Genomic DNA, 24,352 nt, shown 5'->3' with positions numbered 1-24,352 from the left:
TTCCCCAACAGTACTGACGTGCAGAAGTTCAAGTGTAACGTGAACCGACACCTTGCTGCCCAAATCCCTACATAGTACCCCAGTAGTTGTTGCCCCTGATAGTAGCCCCCTACACCAAAGTGGCAATTTGCCTTGTTTGGGGTGAAAATGTAATAAAAAAAAAAAAAAAAAAAAAGATTAATGTACAAAATGTATAACGTTTTTTTTAATTTTTTTTATTTCAGCGGATAAAAATTCATGGTTCACCGTGAAAGACTTTTTTTATTTCACCGAATCGAAGAGCTCGTATTCTATAATAAACTAATATTTATATTTTGTTTAACTAAATACAATTTAACCATTAAATCTCTTTACATTTGTTATTTTATTTTGAAGTTTAACAATATCTTTAAACTATTTTTACGCATATTTACAGGCTGTGATTGAATAAGAAACACCGTTTGTTTTGCTTTGCAAAAATAATCTCCGCTTATCTGTAGTTTTCGTTAAAGGTGATGTCAAATGTAAAAAATATATATATATATTAGTCTATGTCTGTAAAAAGAAACAGCATCAAAAAAACTCATTTCTAAAAAAAATAAATAAAATTACACAATTGAACGAAGTCGAATGTTACGTAATATTATCTTCATCACTTTGTTTTGCAAGAAGAAGACGAAGCCAAACCTAGCGATGCCCGTCTTATCTCGACAGGTTTACGACGAACTAACTACAAAGTAGTTTTATCATTAGTTGAAAGAAATCAACGATTGAGAAATGGCGGCATACAGTCGGCCTGTCTCGGTCCCCTACAGTTGCTATGAAATCGGCCACACTTGGACCCCGTATTGTGGCCACGCGGTCAAAGATATCGCAAAAGTAGGATTTAAAGAATCCCTTAAGATATACACCTCCTTATATTTGGTAAGTATGGATATTTTCAATTAGTTTGGATGTAAAATTATGAAACAATTTGAAATTTGTGAATATTATCATTGTTCGGTTGTATTTGTGATGTTTCCCTGTCCCGAGTTAGGATCAAAGTGTAGTATCGGATTTGTTTTACATTCCACAAAGGTACGAAAATGTGGTAAAAATATGAAAGGCAATATAAGTTACTCTTCTACCTATCTGGAAAAGTTTGTAGTGGTTTTATTCACTTTAAAACGTTCATTCAATTAGAAAAAAAAAACTGTCGAACGACGCTCGACTCGAGCGTTAGGTGAAAACAAGAAAAATATCTGCGAATTGACCCCTAAATGTTGATAATGACTTAAAAATAAAAAATTATACAAAATACTGTTAGAAACCCACCCAGTATGTCACGATAACATCTATCTGTTTTGGTCTCGATAAGAAGAAAAAATCATTCTCGATTGGAGGCAATATTTATTTTATTTTATTTCCCCCCCCCCTCGTGGGGAGATAAGTAAATAAGAATATGATCGGTCATCATCCCAGGTATTACTTTTGTTTTGAGAGAAACAATTGAACTGTCAACGTGAATTTCCACCTATTAAAGGACAGGGATAAATTCCTTTGCGTTAAACTGACCTTGTACCTAACCTTGCTGCAGTGGGAGGGGCAAGTAAATAATGCTTTACAATTTTTTTTTTTTTTTTTTTTACATTTTCACCTCAAACAAAAGCACAGTGCCACTTTGATGTAGAGGCACTGTTTTACAATTTGTCATTGTTTACATGGGGGGGGGGGCATATAAACAGGATGTTTGTGAAATATTAAATGGTTCTTCTGCTCGGTTAACGTCGGCGCGTTACTTACGGAAAAATGGTTAATTAAACTGCAGAAACACCTGTTAAAACTATCTTCAAGCCCAATGTGAGCAAATTCCTGATGAACCGCCTCCTTAAGTAAGACACTTTATCAAATATCCAACACTAACGTACTGTACACACAATAACCCTTATCCCCGAGTGGCTTCCGGGCCTTCATAAGTGGTGACTACCTTGTAAAAAAAAAAAAAAAAAAATTGAATACCCTCCTCAAAAAAAAAAAAAAAAATAGAACGAAAAACAAAAGTATGTTTTTATAAACCGCTCGTGTAAACTTACTGACAGCAGCATCCGAAATTATCAAAAAATGAACAAATCTCTTAGTAAAAGAGAGTTGTCTCCTCCAGAACAATGACAAATTGTAAAAGAGTGCCGATGTAGGGGGCTACTATCAGGGACATAAGTTGCAGGGATACTATGTAGGGAGTTGAGTAGCAAGATGTCTGTTCACATTACACTTGAACTTCTGTATGTCAGTACAGTTGAGGAAGTAGGAACCCAGAAGGGAATTCCAAAGTCTAGCAGTTCCGAGGAAGAAACTATTAGAGTAGAAGGCTTTCTTACATCTAGGGATCTCTATTGTCTCGAGGTGGGACTTTGTTGCTTGTCGGGTTTGTCAGGGGAATTTACATCGAGGGAGTACAAGTGCTTGTAGTTAAAATACTTGTAGAACAAGCAGAGGGATGCAACAGTTCAAGGCCTACCAGGTTGGTAACTCTCTTTCGAATTTGAATAAACTTTATTCAGACGTATTCAATGAAACACATCCACGAGGTTTTAATGTTTATTTTTGTATGATTGATTACTTATAGGGATCGTACCATATTTCGCTTGTTTGAAGCAGACAGCTCCTAAAGAATGCGCATCAAGACGATATTAGTTCTTATGGAGTCAATTCCGAGTATTGACGGAGAATCCTGAGTCTGTCTCTGAGATGATATAACAGTTTCTGCATTATGCAGCCGAGCACCGTTGTTAGGAGGTGAAAACTGCAATTTCTTCTTAGTCAAATAATGAACAAGATTTTTTTCCAAACACAAAAATATTTGAAAACCAAAACATTTATTGTATAAAAATGTATCCAAATATAATTGTAAAAAACATTTATTGAAAAGTCTGCATAAGAAAATATAATTTTAATAAAATAATTTTGTAATTAAAAGCAATATTGGATTTTTATAAAATAAATAGTTTTTCTGGTATTTTTTTACATTTCTAAAACGGAAAGGGAACAAAACAAAAACAAAAATGGCAGTGTCAAACCATCCTCTTGTCGATACAACGCACGAAAGTCTTTTTTCCTTTCTTTCCTCAGCTTGCAATAACTCCTCATGTATTCGATATTATCTTCCACTGTTCGTTTTCGTGTTTGTTCTAAGCTGTCCAACAAAAAACTCCACTCAGAATTCATCCCATTCAACAGTTACCAATTGAGCACATATGCAAATTAATGGCATACAATGTTCACCACTGAGCGACCTACAAAATTATGCTTGTCTTCTTTTCTAAATTTTCTGCCGTCATTTTACAGGCTAAGCAAACACGGGGTCGTTTGCGAGATTGATTTCTATTACACCTCCTTCTCGCATCACAATCACTTAAATAGCAGGGAGATGGTGATCGCCTTCAATGTGTGCTTCTACATAGAATTGGAGGTATCGCTTCCTCGTTCCCATCTTCCTCACCACTACCGTCATCGCCACCAGCACGTTCTTGTTTCATAGACAGCATTTCTGAGCTCATCTGAAGGGGCAGTAGAGGAACAGGATTATTCTAAAATTGTATGTTTTCTTCCTCATCATCCTCCGAGGTAGAGGAGGCACAACAAAAGTGGACATCTTTCACATGACGTGGGATACCATCGACCAACATAGTCTGAGGACATTATTTTTTCTATTCGTCCACTGCCAAACCTTGTAGTGCACTGAGCATTTGGTGGTTTTACCCAAACACGATTTCCCACTTTATACGGTGTGTTGACAACTCTAACCACTGATGGTGTGATATCTATCCCTTTTATACGCTGTTCGTAGCAGTAAATCCCATAGACTGGCATAGTTGATAGTGTTGCATCATCCTTGGGTGTTACATTATACCAGTACACAGCTTTTTGATTCGAACACTGTGTCCTCGCTACAATTCTTTTGACGCTGTGGTGACACTGCTCCACTATGCTGTTACCGTCAGGAAAATATGTATGTCCTACTAATTTACCGCAAATAGAAAACATGATGTGCTGCATTAATACACTAGATACATTTGGAAACTGGTTCCCTCACTTCTATTGTAAAGTATTACATTCCTCCTGGGCCTCAAGGCCTAACACGAGCACCCCATCCTTTAAGCACATAGAATCCTTGCTTATTAAACCGAAAGATTCCAGTTTCATTTGAATCGCATCTGCAGACATTATGTCTTCATTAACGTAGATGTCATCAATGTAAGCTGAAGTATCTTTCACTGTGGTCTCATCTTACATCAAAACAGTTTTAATGATAGCTGTCATTATTAAGGGTGCTACGTTTAGACCAAAACCTAAGCATGTCAAACAGTATCATTGACTCTTGATGTTTACTGTCTGAAATGGCCACAGTGACTCATGGACCCATATTTGTAGGTAGGCTCTCTTCAAATCCAGCAGTGCTATATTACTCCTTTTCTGACGTCACTCTTGTAGTTTAGCAGCGCACACATCTGCATTCCTGGTAAAGGCATCAACATGCTGATTCAATTCTTGATAATCCATCATGGATCGAATTTTGTGTTTTGTCGATTGCTCAATAGTCATGAGTGGAATTAATCTTTTGGGTGGTCCTAGACGTTCTTGTGGGTATGGTATTAACCAACCGTTATCAATCTTCTTCATATGCAGCCCGATTCTTGGTAGAAACTGCATACTCTGGAATGGTATTGCATAACCAATCTGGTGATTCGATTGTGGTCCATTTCCACCTCGCAGTCCAGGCCCTTTCTTTGTTGTCAAACACAGCAGAGAAGTCCTTTTCCTCAAAAGAAATAGATGCACATACTTCTTTCCCTCTACTAAGTTTTATACCTGACGATAAGTGCCCCAGAAATGGCGTCTCCATTTTTGGTGATAAACTGTAGTAGAACCCATTTTTCCGAATTAAAGCATGGATTTTTTTTTTCCAAAATAATTTTTGACTTGAAATATAATTGTGGCATCTGTTGATTGAAAAGTTTGCATAAGAAAATATAATTTCAGTAAAACAATTTTGTAATTAAAGCAACATTGGAGTTTTATAAAATAAATAAGTTTTTTTTAATTTTTTTTTTTTTTCGAACAAATAAATAATTTTCATGAAACATTTTTTGAATTAAAGCAACATTGAATGCAACAAATTAATAATTTAAATGAAACTGAAAAGCGCCACCTGGCAACAGTTTAGTGAAACACACCAAAAAAACATGGCACTCGCCCAAATACTGCAAAAGTGCCCACCTTTTTATTTTTTTCCTTTAAAAACTTTTTTGCAAACTTTTTTTTTGCATTCTGGCATATTTTTCAAGATATTTCATTATTGTATTACCTCCCCTGTTTTCTAGATGGTGATAGATGATTTGGCATCTCCAACGAAACATCTTCCAACAGATATTTTAACTGAAGAAATTTATCACATTCTTAGACAAATTATTAATATTATTATCCTTTATTGTTATTATTATTATTATTATTAGTAGTAGTAGTAGTAGTTTAGCATAAAAATGATACTTTTCTGTAAAAAAATATGTATATTTACTTTTAAGAATGTTTCACATGAAAAAGGAAGTTAACAGTTAAAAGAATTAAATATTACATATTTTTTAAATAAAAGTAAAAATTGTTCATATTGTTTTCATATAAAATGTTAATAATAAATAATAAAAAAATATATATATTATAATACAAAATATCTATTGAAAGATGTTTCGTCGGGGATGCCAAATCATCTATCATCGTCTAAAAAACAGGGGAGGTAATGCAACAATGAAATTTCTCAAGGAATATGCTGGAATGCCACTTTTTTTCATTGATTTAAAAAGAACAAAACCCAAAAACTATTTCTTTATTATCGTCTGCTTTTTTACATTTTTTTTTTTTTTTTTCCAGTTTTCACGTTTTAATTGCTTCGATCATTTCTGGGGCGGATTCGAGATTCTCCGTTAATACTTTGAACTGACATCTTTGAGAATTTTGGTACTTATGCTCTTATGTTACCATGTTAAAGTAATAATATTATTTAGAAAGCCATTCTTAACATGGGGAGGGGAGGGAGTTTTGTAATTATTTTATACTTTCACTTAACAATTTAAGAAAAAAGGTATTGTAAACCTCAAATTTAACTTGAAATTATGATTTTAAAAATAGTACGGTAACATAAGTGCATAAGCACCAGAATTTTATTTTTAACCCTCTCAGCCATCAAGTGGTGCAAAGAAGGTGGTAAGAGTTCAGTCCCTTTTGCCTGCGGCTTTTGTAGTATGAGTTATCTGCTATGATCACTGTCTCCCTCTTTGCTCCCATAGCAGTCTTAACAGAAGAGAAAGAGGAAGGTGAGTAGGGAGAGTTTTGCCCACTTTCATCAGTTCCGGCCCTTTAGAGAAAGATGTTTTTGGGGGCTCCATCCTTTGATTGTTGACACACTTTAAAACGTAATTTTTATTCTTCGTTAATTACAAAGCAAAAACGTCCTACCAACATGAGGGAATTATTGGTTTTCAGAAAACCACCATGAAAACGGATTGTGTTTATGTTGATACTATTTCTGTAAGAGTTACAGAAATTCAATTTATTAACCAGCCTTAAAAGAAGAAAACTAACAAGGTATTGGTTGTCCCCATGCAATTCCTATCACTGGAAGGAAAGAGATTTTTTCATGAGAACTCAGAAGGTTTTTCTATTAATAATGACGAGTTCATAGTTTGTTTCACTCTGCGTTAATTAAAGGGCAAAAGGGCCCTACCAACGGAAGTTTTTTCAGAAAAAACAAAAATTGCTGATAACAATATTTGGTTAAAAAAGATATACTAACTCACATGGCAAATTGACTACAATGTGTAATTCTATTGAATAATAATTTAAAAATAGAATATTTACCTTCAAAGAAGATATGTTACGCCGATGGATTATTTAGATTGATGCCTAAATATGTGGAACCAGTCAAAGAAGCAATAATAGCGGTGCTAAGAGATAAAAGTGAATTGTTGGGTCTGTTATGCAATACTGTTAGACAATTTCCGGTTATGCTAGATGTGAAGAAAGCAGCAGAGAAGAATAATTTCATTAGAAAAATGGAAAATCAAGTTGGGTTGAACAAGAGAACTAAAAAGAAAATAGTGTATCACCCGTTTTTATATGCAGATAGAGTAGTATTGCTGGCTACTCTGCAAAATAAAATCCTCATAGAATTTCACATGGGCCATCTAGGAAGTTCAAAACTAAAATCTTTAATACTTATTGTCCGAGGCTAAGACTAAAAATTTGGTGAAACAAAGCAGAGGGTCTAGTTGTAAAAGATTCAACCATGGTCAAAGACAGATGTCCTATGGACTTGATTATGTATCAACCAGAGAGGGCCCATGATGGTTTATATTACTTTATCATTATGGGCAGTTTCTTATTACTTTATCATTATGGACAGTTTCTTATTACTTTATCATTATGGACAGTTTCACTAAGTGTCCAGAAATTTTAAGAGCAGACATCTGACTGCAACAAATACAATCAACGCATTTAATGAAATTTTTAGTCGTTTTGGACTATCAAAATTTTAGTCAGTGAAAATGGAGGCCAGTTTACGAGAAGAAAATTTAAGAAATTCTGTAAATCATTTTCCATTGATCATGTGACCATTCTTGTATACTACCCAATATTGAACAGGCAAAAAAATTGTGGACACATTTGAGTTCTGAAAAAGAATCAAGAATACAAATGAAAGAAGTATTGGAAAATATTTGGCAGTTTTCAGAATCATGCCAAATCTGAATACAACTTATGCAGAATTACTGTTTGCCAGAAAAATATGGTCTGTGTTTGATAGGCTGTTGCCTATTTCAACAAAGAAACCTAAATAAAAAGAAAAACAGATGATTAAAGTCTATAGACCAGGTGACAAAGTTTTCTTTTCAATAACTTTAGGGTTGGAAGAATGTATTGGGAAGAAGTTATAGTAATCAAAAGAATGGGACAGGCCATATATGACATAAAAGGAAACAAATTTCTGTGCAAAGGATTTTGGAATCAATTGCGATCCTAATCAATTGCAATGGTCACAGAAAATACTAAAGAGATTCTAATGGAAGTCCTGTATGATGCATTTGAAATTCCTGTCCATATAACTCAACAATCTCTAATGGAGGGATCTCCAAACATAAGGCCAGTGATACCAGTGTCACCACTGCAAGGAGGATTAAGTAAAAAAAGATTTTTAAAAAAGCTGATAGAATTTTCCAGACCCAAAAAGAGAAAATATTAACTCGGTAATGAATATAAGTACACCCAATTCCTACTTCCTTGTAAGATTATGGTTAAGGCATGAATATCAATTAATAGAACTGCCTAGCTAAAAACCTAGGTATGCTGAAAACCTATTAAAGGATGTTACTAATTTTAACTATGGACACTCATTCAGTAAGACAACTTACCATATAATTATTCGAAGCTACTTCGAACAATACATACACACATACACACACACACACACACACACACACACACATATATATATATATATATATATATATATATATATATATATATATATATATATATACTTTTCATAAGAGATATCATAAACTAACCAATCTCTGACCATATCTTTATTTATCCTTCTTTCTCTCAAGCCCATCCTTATCAGTTTTTCTCGTGTTTTCCTTTGGCCTTTTCTTGCTGATAGACCCTGCTACCTCAACTGTTCTACATCGATTTACCTAAACACTCATCCGTTATTTCAATATGACCAAACCAACAGAGTCTCCTGTTTTTCACACATCTCCCTATACTGTCCAGATTTGATCTTCCTCTGAGGTCATCAGATCAAAGCCTGTCGTTAAAACTCACAACAGACATCCATTGTATCATTCTCATATCATCTCTCTCCATGCAATGCATATCCTTAGTTCTTATTGTCAGGTTTCATTTCCATACTTTATCATACTGTGCACCTATTCCTGTTAGACTTTCTGTTTGTTAAAAGTGCTACTTCTCCATTTGTTAGTAATCTCAAAGATTCCACAGACAGTAGTGAACCTTGAAACCATTACTCAAGATTACATTTTACTTTTAAAAGTAAAAATAAAAAAAACACATTAGATAAAAAAGTAAAAATAAAAATAACACATTAGATAAAAAAAAAATAAAAATAAAAAACAGATAAAAATAACAGATTGGATAATCTGAACTTTGAACATATTTGTTTACATATCTTTTAGAGAATAAAAATACAAATAATGTAATGTACTAATGCAAATGTTTAAAAAAAATTACTTCAAACAACTAATAATACAATGTATTTACACAAATGTATTAAAATAACTTACTTCAAACAACTAATAATACAATGTATTTACACAAATGTATTAAAAAACTTACATAAAATAATGCAAAGTATTTATGAAAATGTTTTAAAAAAACTTACTTCAAAAAACTAATAATACAAAGTACTAAAGCAACTGTTTTTAAAAACTTACTTCAAACAACTAATAATGCAAAGTACTAAAACAAATGTTTTTAAAAAACTTCAAACAACTAAGGCAAAATATTTACGGAAATGTTTTAAAAAAACTTATTTCAAACAACTAATAATACAAAGTACACAAATGTTTTTAAAAAACTTCAAACAACTAATAATTCAAAGTACTAAAGCGACCGTTTTTAAAAAACTTACTTCAAACAACTAATAATGTAAAGTACTAACACAAATGTTTAAAAAAAAACTTATTTCAAACAACTAATAATGTAATGTACTAACACAAATGTTTTTAAAAAACTTACTTCAAACTACTAAATTATTAGTAGTTTGAAGTAAGTTTTTTTAAAACAAAGTACAAAGACAAATGTTTTTAAAAAACTTACAGAAAACAACTAATAATGCAAAGTATTTACGCAAATGTTTTTAAAAAACTTCAAAAACAACTAATAATGCAAAGTACTAAAGCGACTGTTTTTAAAAACTTCCTTCAAACAACTAATAATGCAAAGTATTTACGCAATTAAAAAAAAAACTTACTTCAAACAACTAATAATGTTCTGACACAAATGTTTTAAAAAACTTACTTCAAACTACTAATAATGCAAAGTACTAAAACAAATGTTTTTAAAAAACTTGCTTCAAACAATAATGTAATGTACTAAAACAAATGTTAAAAAACTTCAAACAACTAATAATGTAATGTATTAGCACAAATGTTTTAAAAAACTTACTTCAAACAACTAAATAATGTAAAGTACTAAAACAAATGTTTTAAAAAACTTACTTCAAACAACTAATAATGCCAAGTACTAAAGCGAATGTTTTAAAAAAACTTACTTCAAACTACTAAAATGCAAAAAAATAAAACAAATGTTTTTAAAAAACTTACATAAAACAACTAATAATGCAAAGTACTAAAACAAATGTTTTTAAAAAACTTACATAAAACAACTAATAATGCAAAGTACTAAAACAAATGTTTTTAAAAAACTTACTTCAAACAACTAATAATATAATGTTCTTACGAAAATGTTTTAAAAACTTACTTCAAACAACTAATAATGCAACTAAAGCGAATGTTTTAAAAAACTTACTTCAAACTACTAATAATGCAAAGTACTAAAACAAATGTTTTTAAAAAAACTTGCTTCAAACAATAATGTAATGTACTAAAACAAATGTTTTTAAAAAACTTACTTCAAACAACTAATAATGTAATGTTCTGACACAAATGTTTTAAAAAAACTTACTTCAAACAACTAATAATGCAAAGTACTAAAACAAATGTTTTTAAAAAACTTGCTTCAAACAACTAATTTAACAGTAAAATCGTTAATGAAAAGTTCAGGGAATTTCTGCTTTTATTAACCTAACAGAGCATTAGCACTGTCAACCAAGAGAAGACTCTATCAGGCATATTTATGATGATAATGATGAATGGAAGTGAAACCTGGCCAGTGAAGGTTGAAGATATGCATTGCATGGAAAGAAAAGACAGGAGAATGATATAATAAATGTGCAATGTAAACTTTGAACACAGACTTAGAATATGAGATGTCGGAGAAAGATTGAATCTGGACAGTATAGAAAGATGTGTACAGAAGATTAGAAGAAAGGATCAGAGTTCGGTCAATAAATGTAGAATTCTAATGTTAGTTTACTTTTTATTCCAATCACATATGCATGGCCATTTATCAAACTTCCATCTTTGTTTTCCCAATCAATAAGACACAACAAAAAGCAAGGGAGATCACTCTAAAAACAGAACTCTCCTTATCTTAATACAAAGGGAGACAACAACAGTTCACAGAGAAAGGACAAGAAAAACATGGTAGAAAGTGACAAAAATTAATTTAAGAGAAATAAATAAAGACCTGGCCAGAGATAGGTTAGTTATGAAGTCAATTTCTTAAAGCGATCCAGAATGTAAAAAGGACATTAAACCAAATATGATAAGGATAAAAATGAACGACTACATAACAAGTAAACAAACAATAAGTTAGTTTTTTTGTTCCTTGATTTTATTTCAGTATTTAATTTATGTATTTCTGTTGTATTAAATGCTAGCTTTTTTTTTTTCTCGTCCATAAATGTTTATCTACCAAGTTGATCTTAAATATTGTATAATCAATCCATTATATTATCATTTTCAGTCCCCCACCCCTAATTTCTGGCTCCCATCTTATCTCGCAATTACTTATAACGTCACCAACTAACTTCGGAAGAACCCCCCCCCCATCTGCTTTTCTTTTATATCATAAGTTTCTTAAAACGTGACTAGTTAAAGTTCAGAATAAAATCACGCTTTCTCTTAACGGTTAATTTAAAAAAAAAAAAATCTTCTGAACGCTATTAAAAGTTAAATTCTTCACTAGTTTGCAGTTTGGAGACGGAAGTGTTGTTGTGATAAGTGATTTTCTCTACTAATTCGCACTTTTTATTTTTAGATTCAAATATTAATAACTACATTTTATTTCAGTATTTAATTTATGTATTTCTGTTGTATTAAATGCTAGCTTTTTTTTTTTTTTCTCTCGTCCATAAATGTTTATCTACCAAGTTGATCTTAAATATTGTATAATCAATCCATTATTTGTGCAGATTTGCTTCTAATCTCTCTATACATACTTAGGTACGTGTATAGGTTTATATATTTGTAAGTACAGGATTCACTCTTAATTAATTGAACAATTATTATGAATTTTAGGACATGCGTCTGTTAGATATAAAGGTAGATTAATCTTGGCTATATTTAGTTTTAGTTTCATGTAAAGCGAAGGTGAAAGGCCTTTGTGAAAATTCAAATCGTCTTAATTTTGTGAAGTTTAAGCAATATGTATTAGACATTAGTTATTAAATCTCTACTATTATATAAAAGGAACTTTGTGTGTGTGTGTGTGTGTGTGTGTGTGTGTGTGTGTGTGTGAGTTTGTTTCCTATGGATTCCTCAATGACTGTGCCAATTTTTAAAAAGATTTCACACAAATGTACTTTATGTGGCTGGCAGTGTCCTTAGATAAGTTTTGTAGCCGGAATGTCTATGATAAGTATTGATAATCCATAATCAAAAAAATCTGATGTAAAAAGGAACAGGCAATTTTGACTAAAGTTAACCCCTTATATAACCTAACAAGTGCATTTGAGAAGTTTTATTACTGCACAAGCAGAAAGACCCGGCATATAAAATCAACAGTAGGGTTTTTGATATGACAGAGGCGCATTCAAAATTAATGTTTCTGTTTAAAACACAATTGAACCATGATACTTGATTTTTACATTTTAAACTTTAATTCAAAAATGATTTTATAAAATCAACAATAGGTTCTCTACAGTGCAATCTAAGCTTCCTCCCAGTGCGCAGCAGTGGGTCCGCAAGTGGAACAGACAATTGATTTGATTTAAAAAAATGTATAATTTAATCAATTTCGATGACAATAAAAATATGGGAGGGTGAAATCCCAGACAACGTTGGGTCTCTCTGTTAGTATTTCATAAATTTAAGTGTCTTTAGAGTATTTTAAGTGGACTATAGAACAATTAGAAAATTCAAATATTTCAGATTAGGAATGAATTTGATCCATAGTCATTAGACACCAATTAAGCAAGATACCCTGAATTCCAATTTCTTCTTTAGACTGCTTACGCTTAAGTCTTCCATTTTTGACATTTTCTAGAATCAGAATCAATGTACATTTTTAAATTTATAAAAAAAAGATTCTTAATTAAAAAAAAATCATTTCACTAAATTCAAATAATAATGTAATGTGTATTGTAAATTGATTTCAAAAATTGGTCAGACCTTGGTATGGTAACATGTCGTGGGGAGGGGAAGTGGGATGTGTGTTTTATATTTGACACTTTATAGGTGAGGGTGGATATGATTTTGATTGGTCAATTGAAATCGGCACATAATTTCTAGTCATATACACACATTCTTAATATTATGCACACACACACATATGTATACAATTTATTATGCACACACATATATACACAATTTATTATGCACACACATATATACACAATTTATTCTGCACACACATATATACACAATTTATTATGCACACACGTGTATACACAATTTATTATGCACACACATATATACACAATTTATTATGCACACACGTGTATACATAATTTATTATGCACACACATGTATACATAATTTATTATGCACACACATGTATACATAATTTATTATGCACACACATGTATACATAATTTATTATACACACACATGTATACATAATTTATTATGCACACACATATACATAATTTATTATGCACACACATGTATACATAATTTATTATGCACACACGTATATACATAATTTATTATGCACACACGTGTATACATAATTTATTATGCACACACATGTATACATAATTTATTATGCACACACATGTATACATAATTTATTATGCACACACATATACATAATTTATTATGCACACACATGTATACATAATTTATTATGCACACACATGTATACATAATTTATTATGCACACACGTGTATACATAATTTATTATGCACACACATGTATACATAATTTATTATGCACACACATGTATACATAATTTATTATACACACACATGTATACATAATTTATTATGCACACACATGTATACATAATTTATTATGCACACACATATACATAATTTATTATGCACACACATGTATACATAATTTATTATGCACACACGTGTATACATAATTTATTATGCACACACGTATATACATAATTTATTATGCACACACGTATATACACAATTTATTATGCACACACATATTGTGATGAATGGCTCTCCTCTGGGTGAGGCCCCGTGTTTTGACAAGCTTCTGGGTTTGACCTTTACTCCTGATCTGAAATGGAACACGTACATCAAGTCTGTTGCCAGGGTCGCTGGAAAGATGGTGGGATCCTTCTACCGCTCCACAAGATATCTAACTACTGATGCAATTCTCTATCTATATAAAAGCCATGTATGTCCAAGGATGGAATACTGTTGCCATATCTGGGCAGGAGTTGCTAAAAATAGCCTATCCTGCCTTGACAGAGTACAAAATAGACTTCGTGGCTTTATTTTATTTTATTTTTTTTTTTTTTTATTCAATTTTCACCCCAAACAAGGCACAGTACCACTTTGAAGCAGGGGGCTACTATTAGGGAATTAATTAGCGGGGTCATTATGAAGGGAGAAGAGTAGAAAGATGTTTGTTAACATTACACTTGAACTTCTGCATATCATTGCAGTTGGGAAAGCAGAATCCCGGAAGGGAGTTCCAAAGACCCGCAGTTCTGGGGAAGAAACTATTGGAGTAAAAGGCTTTCTTGCACCTAGGGATCTCCACTGTAAAGGGATGAGACTTAGTAGCTTGTCGGGTTTGTCGGGGGTAGTTACGTTGGGGAGGTACAAGTGTTTGCAGTTCGTCAGAGCATTCACCATTAAAGTATTTGTAGAACAGGCAGAGGGATGCAACATCTCGTCGATGGGACAGAGGTTGAAGCCTAGATGACAGTTCAGGACCTATCAGGTTGGCGACTCTTTTTTGAACCCTGTCCAGGAGCGAGAGACAAGCAGCAGATGCACCAGCCCAGATGTGACAACAGTACTCCATACATGGGCGAATGGTTGCCTTATAGAGGTATAGGATACTGGCAGGCGTAAGTAGTTTTCTAGCACGGTAGAGGGAGCCAACCTTCCTTGCAGCAGCCTTGGCAATGCTCTCAATGTATCTATTCCAGTTCATATTCCCTGTAAACGTTAGGCCGAGGAGTTTTAAAGAAATACTTTCAGGCAATGTGTTCTTGGCCATTGCTATTGGTGGTAGAGAAGGTTTCTTGTTTCTTGTTTCATTGGTGGTAGAGAAGGTTTCTTGTTTCTTGTTTCATGAAAATGGACAGCATAATAATGCCCTTTTTAAACCACACTTGAGGAGTGAAAATCTTCTGTAGAAGCTAACCTAAATGCCCGATTTTTCCAGGAGATATTAACCTAAATAACCAATAAATATTAACTACCCATGCGGGGTCGCAGAAATACCTGGATTAGGACCCAGGCTTAGTGGGGGATGCCCTTTTCTCTACCCTGCAACCTCTCTCCCACAGAAGAGACGTTGCGAGCCTGTCCTTGTTTTATCGTTATTTCCATGGCAGGTGCTCGTCTGAACTCCAATCTCTGGTCCCCCCTCGCCAATCTTTCACGAAAAACACCCGTCTAGCTGAATCCACTGTGAAAAAGTTCCCCCACTCTATATCTGTGCCTAAATCAAAACGCGGATTCCATGAACAAAGCTTCTTTCTTAGAACTGCACGCCTGTGGAAGTCTGATCCGTCTGTCTGCTTCCCACCGGACTACAACTTGGATGTCTTCAAGTCCAATGTTAACAAATTCCTAATGAACCGCCCCCTTAAGTAAACACTTCATCAAATCTCCACACTAACGTAATGTACTTGCAATAACCCTTATCCCTGAGTGGCTTCCGGGCCTTGAAAAGTGGTGATCACTGAGTAAAAAAATAAAAAAATACACAATTTATTATGCACACACATATATACATAATTTATTATGCACACACATATATACATAATTTATTATGCACACACACATATATACATAATTTATTATGCACACACACATATATACATAATTTATTATGCACACACATATATACACAATTTATTATGCACACACATATATACATAACTTATTATGCACACACATATATACACAATTTATTATGCACACACGTATATACATAATTTATTATGCACACACGTGTATACATAATTTATAATGCACACACGTATATACACAATTTATTATACACACACATATATACATAATTTATTATGCACACACATATATACATAATTTATTATGCACACACATATATACATAATTTATTATACACACACATATATACATAATTTATTATGCACACACATATGTACACAATTTATTATACACACACATATATACATAATTTATTATACACAAACATATATACACAATTTATTATGCACACACATATATACACAATTAATTATACACACACATATATACATAATTTATTATGCACACACATATATACATAATTTATTATGCACACACATATATACACAATTTATTATGCACACACATATATACACAATTTATTATACACACACATATATACATTATTATGCACACACATATATACATAATTTATTATACACACACATATATACATAATTTATTATACACACACATATATACATAATTTATTATGCACACACATATATACACAATTTATTATACACACGCATATATACATAATTTATTATACACACACATATATACATAATTTATTATGCACACACATATATACATAATTTATTATGCACACACATATATACATAATTTATTATGCACACACATATATACATAATTTATTATGCACACACATATATACATAATTTATTATGCACACACATATATACATAATTTATTATACACAAACATATATACATAATTTATTATGCACACACATATATACATAATTTATTATGCACACACATATATACATAATTTATTATGAACACACATATATACATAATTTATTATGCACACACATATATACACAATTTATTATACACACACATATATACATAATTTATTATGCACACACATATATACATAATTTATTATACACACACATATATACATAATTTATTATGCACACACATATATACATAATTTATTATGCACACACATATATACATAATTTATTATGCACACACATATATACATAATCTATTATGCACAAACATATATACATAATTTATTATGCACACACATATATACACAATTTATTATGCACACACATATATACACAATTTATTATGCACACACATATATACACAATTTATTATGCACACACATATATACATAATTTATTATGCACACATATATACACAATTTATTATGCACACACATATATACACAATTTATTATGCACACACATATATACACAATTTATTATGCACACACATATATACATAATTTATTATACACACACATATATACATAATTTATTATGCACACACATATATACATAATTTATTATGCACACACATATATACATAATTTATTATGCACACACATATATACACAATTTATTATGCACACACATATATACATAATTTATTATGCACACACATATATACATAATTTATTATGCACACACATATATACATAATTTATTATGCACACACATATATACATAATTTATTATACACACACATATATACATAATTTATTATGCACACACATATATACATAATTTATTATGCACACACATATATACATAATTTATTATGCACACATATATACACAATTTATTATGCACACACATATATACACAATTTATTATGCACACACATATATACACAATTTATTATGCACACACATATATACATAATTTATTATACACACACATATATACATAATTTATTATGCACACACATATATACATAATTTATTATGCACACACATATATACATAATTTATTATGCACACACATATATACATAATTTATTATGCACACATATATTTTTTTTTTTTTTTTATTTTTGTATTACATTTTCACCCCAAACAAGGCACATTGCCACTTTAATGAAGGGGGCTACTATCAGGGGAAACATCTACTGGGGTACTATGTAGGGATTAGGGCAGCGAGATGTTGGTTCACGTTGCACTTGAACTTCTGCATGTCAGTACAGTTGGGGAAGCAGTGACCTGGAATGAAATTCCAAAGTCTAGCAGTTCTGGGGAAGAAACTACTGGAGTAGAAAGATCTTTTACATCTAGGGATCTCTACAGTGTGGGGGTGGGATTTTGTAGCTTGTCGGGTCTGTCGAGGGTGTTCACGTCGTGGGGGCACAAGTGCTTGCAGTTCTTCAGAGCATTCACCATTATAATACTTGTAGAACAGGCAGAGGGATGCAACGTTTCGACGATGGGACAGAGGCTGAAGTTTTGATGCCAGTTTAGGGCCTATCAGATTTGCGACTCTCTTTTGAACCCTGTCAAGGAGCGAGAGACTAGTAGCCGATGCACCGGCCCAAATGTGACAGCAATACTCCATACATGGGCGAATAGTGGCCTTATAGAGGTACAGGATACTTTCGGGTGTTAGAAGTTTTCTAGCACGGTAGAGAGAGCCCACCTTCCTCGCAGCGGCCCTGGCAATGCCCTCGATGTAATTGTTCCAGCTCATGTTTCCTGTGAACGTTAGGCCAAGGAGCTTGAAAGACGTACTCTCAGCTAAAGAGTTGTTGGCCATTGCTATAGGTGGTAGAGAAGGTTTCTTGTAATTATTGAATGAAACCAGTTTTGTCTTGGTGGCATTGAACGTTACCATCCATTTTTGTCCCCATTCCACTACTGATTTGAGGTCATCCTCTAGTGTTTCTGCCATTACTTTAGATATATGTTCATTTGTTTTCCTGTCGTGCCTGCTATAGAGTGTGGTGTCATCAGCATATATACCCATCTCAGAGGCAATTTTGTCGGGGAGGTCATTTATGAATATCAGGAACAGCAGAGGACCAAGGATAGATCCCTGGGGCACTCCCGCATTTATATTATATTGTTTAGACGTACGACCGTCGAGGACAACCTGGATTTTTCTCTTATCTAAGAAGGATTTAATTATGTTAAGTATTCTACCAGTGATACCGTAAGATCTAATCTTCCTGAGGAGACCCTCATGCCATACCCTGTCAAAAGCCTTAGATATATCTAGAGCTACCGCTCTGCCCTCTATTGTGCACAAACATATATACATAATTTATTATGCACACACATATATACATAATCTATTATGCACAAACATATATACATAATTTATTATGCACACACATATATACACAATTTATTATGCACACACATATATACACAATTTATTATGCACACACATATATACACAATTTATTATGCACACACATATATACATAATTTATTATGCACACATATATACACAATTTATTATGCACACACATATATACACAATTTATTATGCACACACATATATACACAATTTATTATGCACACACATATATACATAATTTATTATGCACACACATATATACACAATTTATTATGCACACACATATATACACAATTTATTATGCACACACATATATACACAATTTATTATGCACACACATATATACACAATTTATTATGCACACACATATATACATAATTTATTATGCACACACATATATACATAATTTATTATGCACACACATATATACACAATTTATTATGCACACACATATATACACAATTTATTATGCACACACATATATACACAATTTATTATGCACACACATATATACACAATTTATTATGCACACACATATATACATAATTTATTATGCACACACATATATACATAATTTATTATGCACACACATATATACACAATTTATTATGCACACACATATATACATAATCTATTATGCACACACATATATACATAATCTATTATGCACACACATATATACACAATTTATTATGCACACACATATATACATAATTTATTATGCACACACATATATACACAATTTATTATGCACACACATATATACATAATTTATTATGCACACACATATATACACAATTTATTATGCACACACATATATACACAATTTATACATAGGAAAAGATAAAGTTTAATTAGAAGGGTAGACTATATAGGATGAAACAAAAGATACCATTTTATTTGGTCGATTGAACTCAACTTAGCATAGGTATCCCAAACCAAAATTTTATTTTCATTATATCAAAAAAAAATTAATGTGGTCATATAGATTTTTGTAAACCATAAACAAAAGTACCAAATTTATTTTGGTAGCTCAATTAGCCATCAAGTTATGGTCGTTCAAACTTTGTCGGAAAGTTGAAAATTTGCTATCATGTTCCAGAAGCCAAATTTCATAGTATATAACTAAAAATGTAAGCTATTAACAAGTGAAAAATCCTTATAAATGTGATTTCATCTTGTGGTAAATGAAAATTTATACTAATGAAAGCAATACTTATTAGATGAAACCAACCTAAACACTAGGCAAAATCCCACTACCAATGGGGAAAAAGTGCGAATATGACACGGAAATGCAACTTTGACTGTTCATATCAATTTCATTTCAATAGCTAATGTATTGAATCTTCTTAGTATGAGTCATAACACATTAGAGATGAAGATAATTTTTTCTTTTAATTATAAATTGATGAAACCACTCAATTGTGGACCATGTAAAAGCAGTCGAACAGACAATTTGGTAAAAAGGGCAAAAATGAGTTAAAAAAAATGAGTCAAATGTTTACGTTACTGAAATTGCTGTAAAAATGTAACCATGGAAGTTAGAAGCTTAAAACTGTGCAACTTTACTAATTTTTGGGTGAGGAATTAAAAAAAATGTTTGCCTTGTTTCTAATAACAAAACTTTTTGCCACAGAAATATTTTTACTTTGGCGAATTTAAACTCGCCAAAAAAGGACCGACAACAATAAGATTTAAAAATTTGTTAGACAAAAAGTCACACGTCATTTTTTTCAAACATTGAAAAACTTTCAACTTAAAAGACAAACAAGATATTTTATAGGCAGAGGTCTTACTACAATTCCTTTCCTTATTGATTTTCTCACAGAATTCTTTCATAGGCTTCTGCTATGGTAGACATATCAAGAACACTCCAAATCCTACCATCACTTGAAACTGGCATCACCTCAAAACCCCATTTGTAAACAAATGCTGACTCTACCTGTGCAATCTCATCTGACAAAGGCCATCGAAAAAAAATCTTTTCTACCTTTGGTTTGCGATAAAAATTTTATTACAGCACTGGATGCATATATAACCTCCATGACTTGGCCAATGTAAAAGTTGGTGTCATAGTAGACAGCAACCCATTGTACTTGATGCTCATAACTGAAGATATCCTGAGATGGTTCTTCATCACAACTGCAGGAGTTATCTGAATGTTCAGCAGATTCACTAAGGGATTTTTTTTGTTGCTTTAGAGGTGGAAATGAATCAACTGGATTTTATTTTTATTTTTTTTTTTATTACATTTTCACCCCAAACAAGGCACATTGCCATTTTGGTGTAGGGGGCTACTATCGGGGGCAGCAACTACTGGGGTACTATGTAGGGATTTGGGTAGCAAGATGTCGGTTCACGTTGCACTTGAACTTCTGCACGTCAGTACAGTTGGGGAAGCAGGGACCTGGAATGGAATTCCAAAGTCTAGCGGTTCTGGGGAAGAAACTACTGGAGTAGAAAAATCTTTTACATCTAGGGATCTCTACAGTGTTGGGGGTGGGATTTAGCAGCCTGTCGGGTTTGTTAAGGGTGCTCACGTCGTGGGGGCACAAGTGCTTGCAGTTCGTCAGAGCATTCACAATTGAAATACTTTGTAGAACAGGCAGAGGGATGCAACGTTTCATTGATGGGACAGAGGCTGAAGCTTAGATGCCAGTTAAGGGTCTATCAGATTTGCGACTTTCTCTTGAACCTTGTTAAGAAGTGAGAGACTAGTAGCAGATGCACCAGCCCAGATGTGACAACAATACTCCATACATGGGCGAATGATGGCCTTATAGAAGTACAGGATACTTTTGGGTGTTAGTAGTTTTCTAACACAGTAGAGAGAGCCCACCTTCCTTGCAGCGGCCCTGGCAATGCCTTCAATGTAATTGTTCCAACTCATGTTTCCTGTGAACGTTAGGCCAAGCAGTTTGAACGATGTACTCTCAGATAAAGAGTCATTGGCAGTTGCCATAGGTGGAAGAGAAGGTTTCTTGTAATTATTGAAGGAAACTAGTTTAGTCTTGGCGGCATTGAACGTGACCATCCATTTTTGTCCTCATTCCACTACAGATTGGAGGTCATCCTCTAGTGTTTCTGCCATTTCTTTAGATATGTGTTCATTTGTTTTCCTGTCATGCCTGTTATAGAGTGTGGTGTCATCAGCATATATACCCATCTCAGAGGCAATTTTGTCGGAGAGGTCATTTATGAATATCAGGAACAGTAGAGGTCCCTGGGGCACTCCCGCATTTATATCATATTGTTTCGATGTACAACCGTCGAGGAAAACCTGGATTTTTCTCTTATCTAAGGATTTAATTATGTTAAGTATTCTACCAGTCATACCGTATGATCTAATTTTCCTGAGGAGACCCTCATGCCATACCCTGTCAAAAGCCTTAGATATATCTAGAGCTACTGCTCTGCCCTCCCCCGCTTTGTCCAGTGAATGGTATATACGTTCAGAGATTACAGTGAGGATGTCTGCTGTGGAATGGGCTTGTCTAAATCCATATTGTTGGTCAGTCAGAAGTTTAGCATCTGTAAGGTGATTGACTAGAGCATGGTTAATTAAGGTCTCAAATATTTTGGTAAAAAGTGGGAGGAGGTTAATGGGGCGATAATTTAATGGGTCAGTTCTTTCGCCAGAATTCTTGAATACTGGTACCACAGAAGCAGTTTTCCAACAGCCCGGAAAGCAAGATTCATTAAGGCATTTGTTGTAGAGTTTGGAGAGAACTGAAGCTACTTCGGCTGAGCACTTTTTTAATAGCACAGCTGAGATGAGATCGGGTCCACATGCTTTTGAAGTGTCAAGGGTTTTTATAATAGTATGTACCTGAGCAGGGATGATTTTCAGATCGTCTAGCGTGGTGTCTGTCCGCATGTGAAATTCAGGTAGGGGTTGGTTGGAAGGGTCCAATGTGGAGTTTGAGGCAAACCGATTGGCAAGCATGTTAGCCTTCTCGGTTGCTGTGCAATAGATTATTTTAAATATGAACTTGACCGCTTGAAATATAAAAACCTGAATCTTTAACCATATGTCACTTAAAATGCTTCATAGTGGATAAAAGAAAAAGACGCAAGGGCCGATAAATATTACAGCCATGAAACTGTCTTGATTTCAGATTACGTATTGCTCCTAATCTTTCTTTTCAGCCTAATCGGCACTACACATTTTTAAATTTAATTCATGCCTGGCTAAGTAAATGTAAAATCTAAATTCGACGACGTTTAAAATCTTATCTTTAAAATATATAAGAAGAATATTGGTTTCTCTCCTTCTCCTTAAAAAAGAAGAGAAAACCTTATACTGGTCGACCTCAAATGTTAAGTGAGCCCCCTCCCCCACTCCTATGACCTCCAATAGTGAGGGTAGAATTTCTTAACGTCATTTGGATGCTGACCGAAGGGACACATACCTCGAAGATGTAACTTTAGCTAAGTACATTTCTTTTTTGCACACTTTTTTAAAAAAAGTCAATCAAATCTTTTTTCGTGTGTGCTCATATCATTCTATTTAGTTTTATTTTATTTTTATTTCTCAGCCACGTCTTGACCATTCTTAATTCACTTATTTTAAAACAATTTCCTGACTAAATTATTTCTTCTTTTTTTTACCATGTCACATCGAGGTGGTAGGGGGAGGGGAATCCTTATATATTAGCTTATTTAGATGACAGAAAAACTTTATTCAAGTACAATACTTAGTATTAACAGCCATGGTAAGACGCAAAACAAAAAAGAAAGAATTTTAATAAAATAATTAGAAAATTTAATAAATAAGAAAGTGCCCCCCCCCCCTGCATATTGCGATCTCCTTTCTGGACACCTATTCCAGATGTGTTTTCCTTGCTTTTGATCCGTTACTTCATCGAAACACCAAGAAGAGGGGCCCTATTAGTCAGCATTGACTTTAATCGTGAATATTTGTTTTGTTTTCTTATTTATCTTTTTCCTAAATCTTTTTGTCAAATATACTATTATTAACCAATACTTTTCTTATATTTAAAAAAAAAGT

At 32.9% G+C, this 24,352-nt stretch overlaps 1 protein-coding gene across 1 annotated transcript in view; it reads left to right on the top strand.

The window, feature by feature from the left end:
* The first annotated feature begins 268 nt into the window (after positions 1 to 268).
* Positions 269 to 24,352, top strand: part of LOC145291529 (transmembrane protein 135-like) — an 87,266-nt gene continuing 63,182 nt past the window's right edge. The window contains exon 1 of the mRNA XM_080137519.1: positions 269 to 903. Coding sequence (XP_079993645.1) covers positions 757 to 903 — 147 coding nt within the window. The 5' untranslated portion in view covers positions 269 to 756. The remainder of the gene's footprint in view (positions 904 to 24,352) is intronic.

Source organism: Euprymna scolopes, chromosome 12, assembly GCF_053919585.1.
Source record: "Euprymna scolopes isolate OS-2025 chromosome 12, ASM5391958v1, whole genome shotgun sequence".
Taxonomy (NCBI): domain Eukaryota; kingdom Metazoa; phylum Mollusca; class Cephalopoda; order Sepiida; family Sepiolidae; genus Euprymna; species Euprymna scolopes.
Note: the sequence above shows the minus strand (reverse complement) of the source record. Positions and strands in the feature narration are given on the sequence as shown.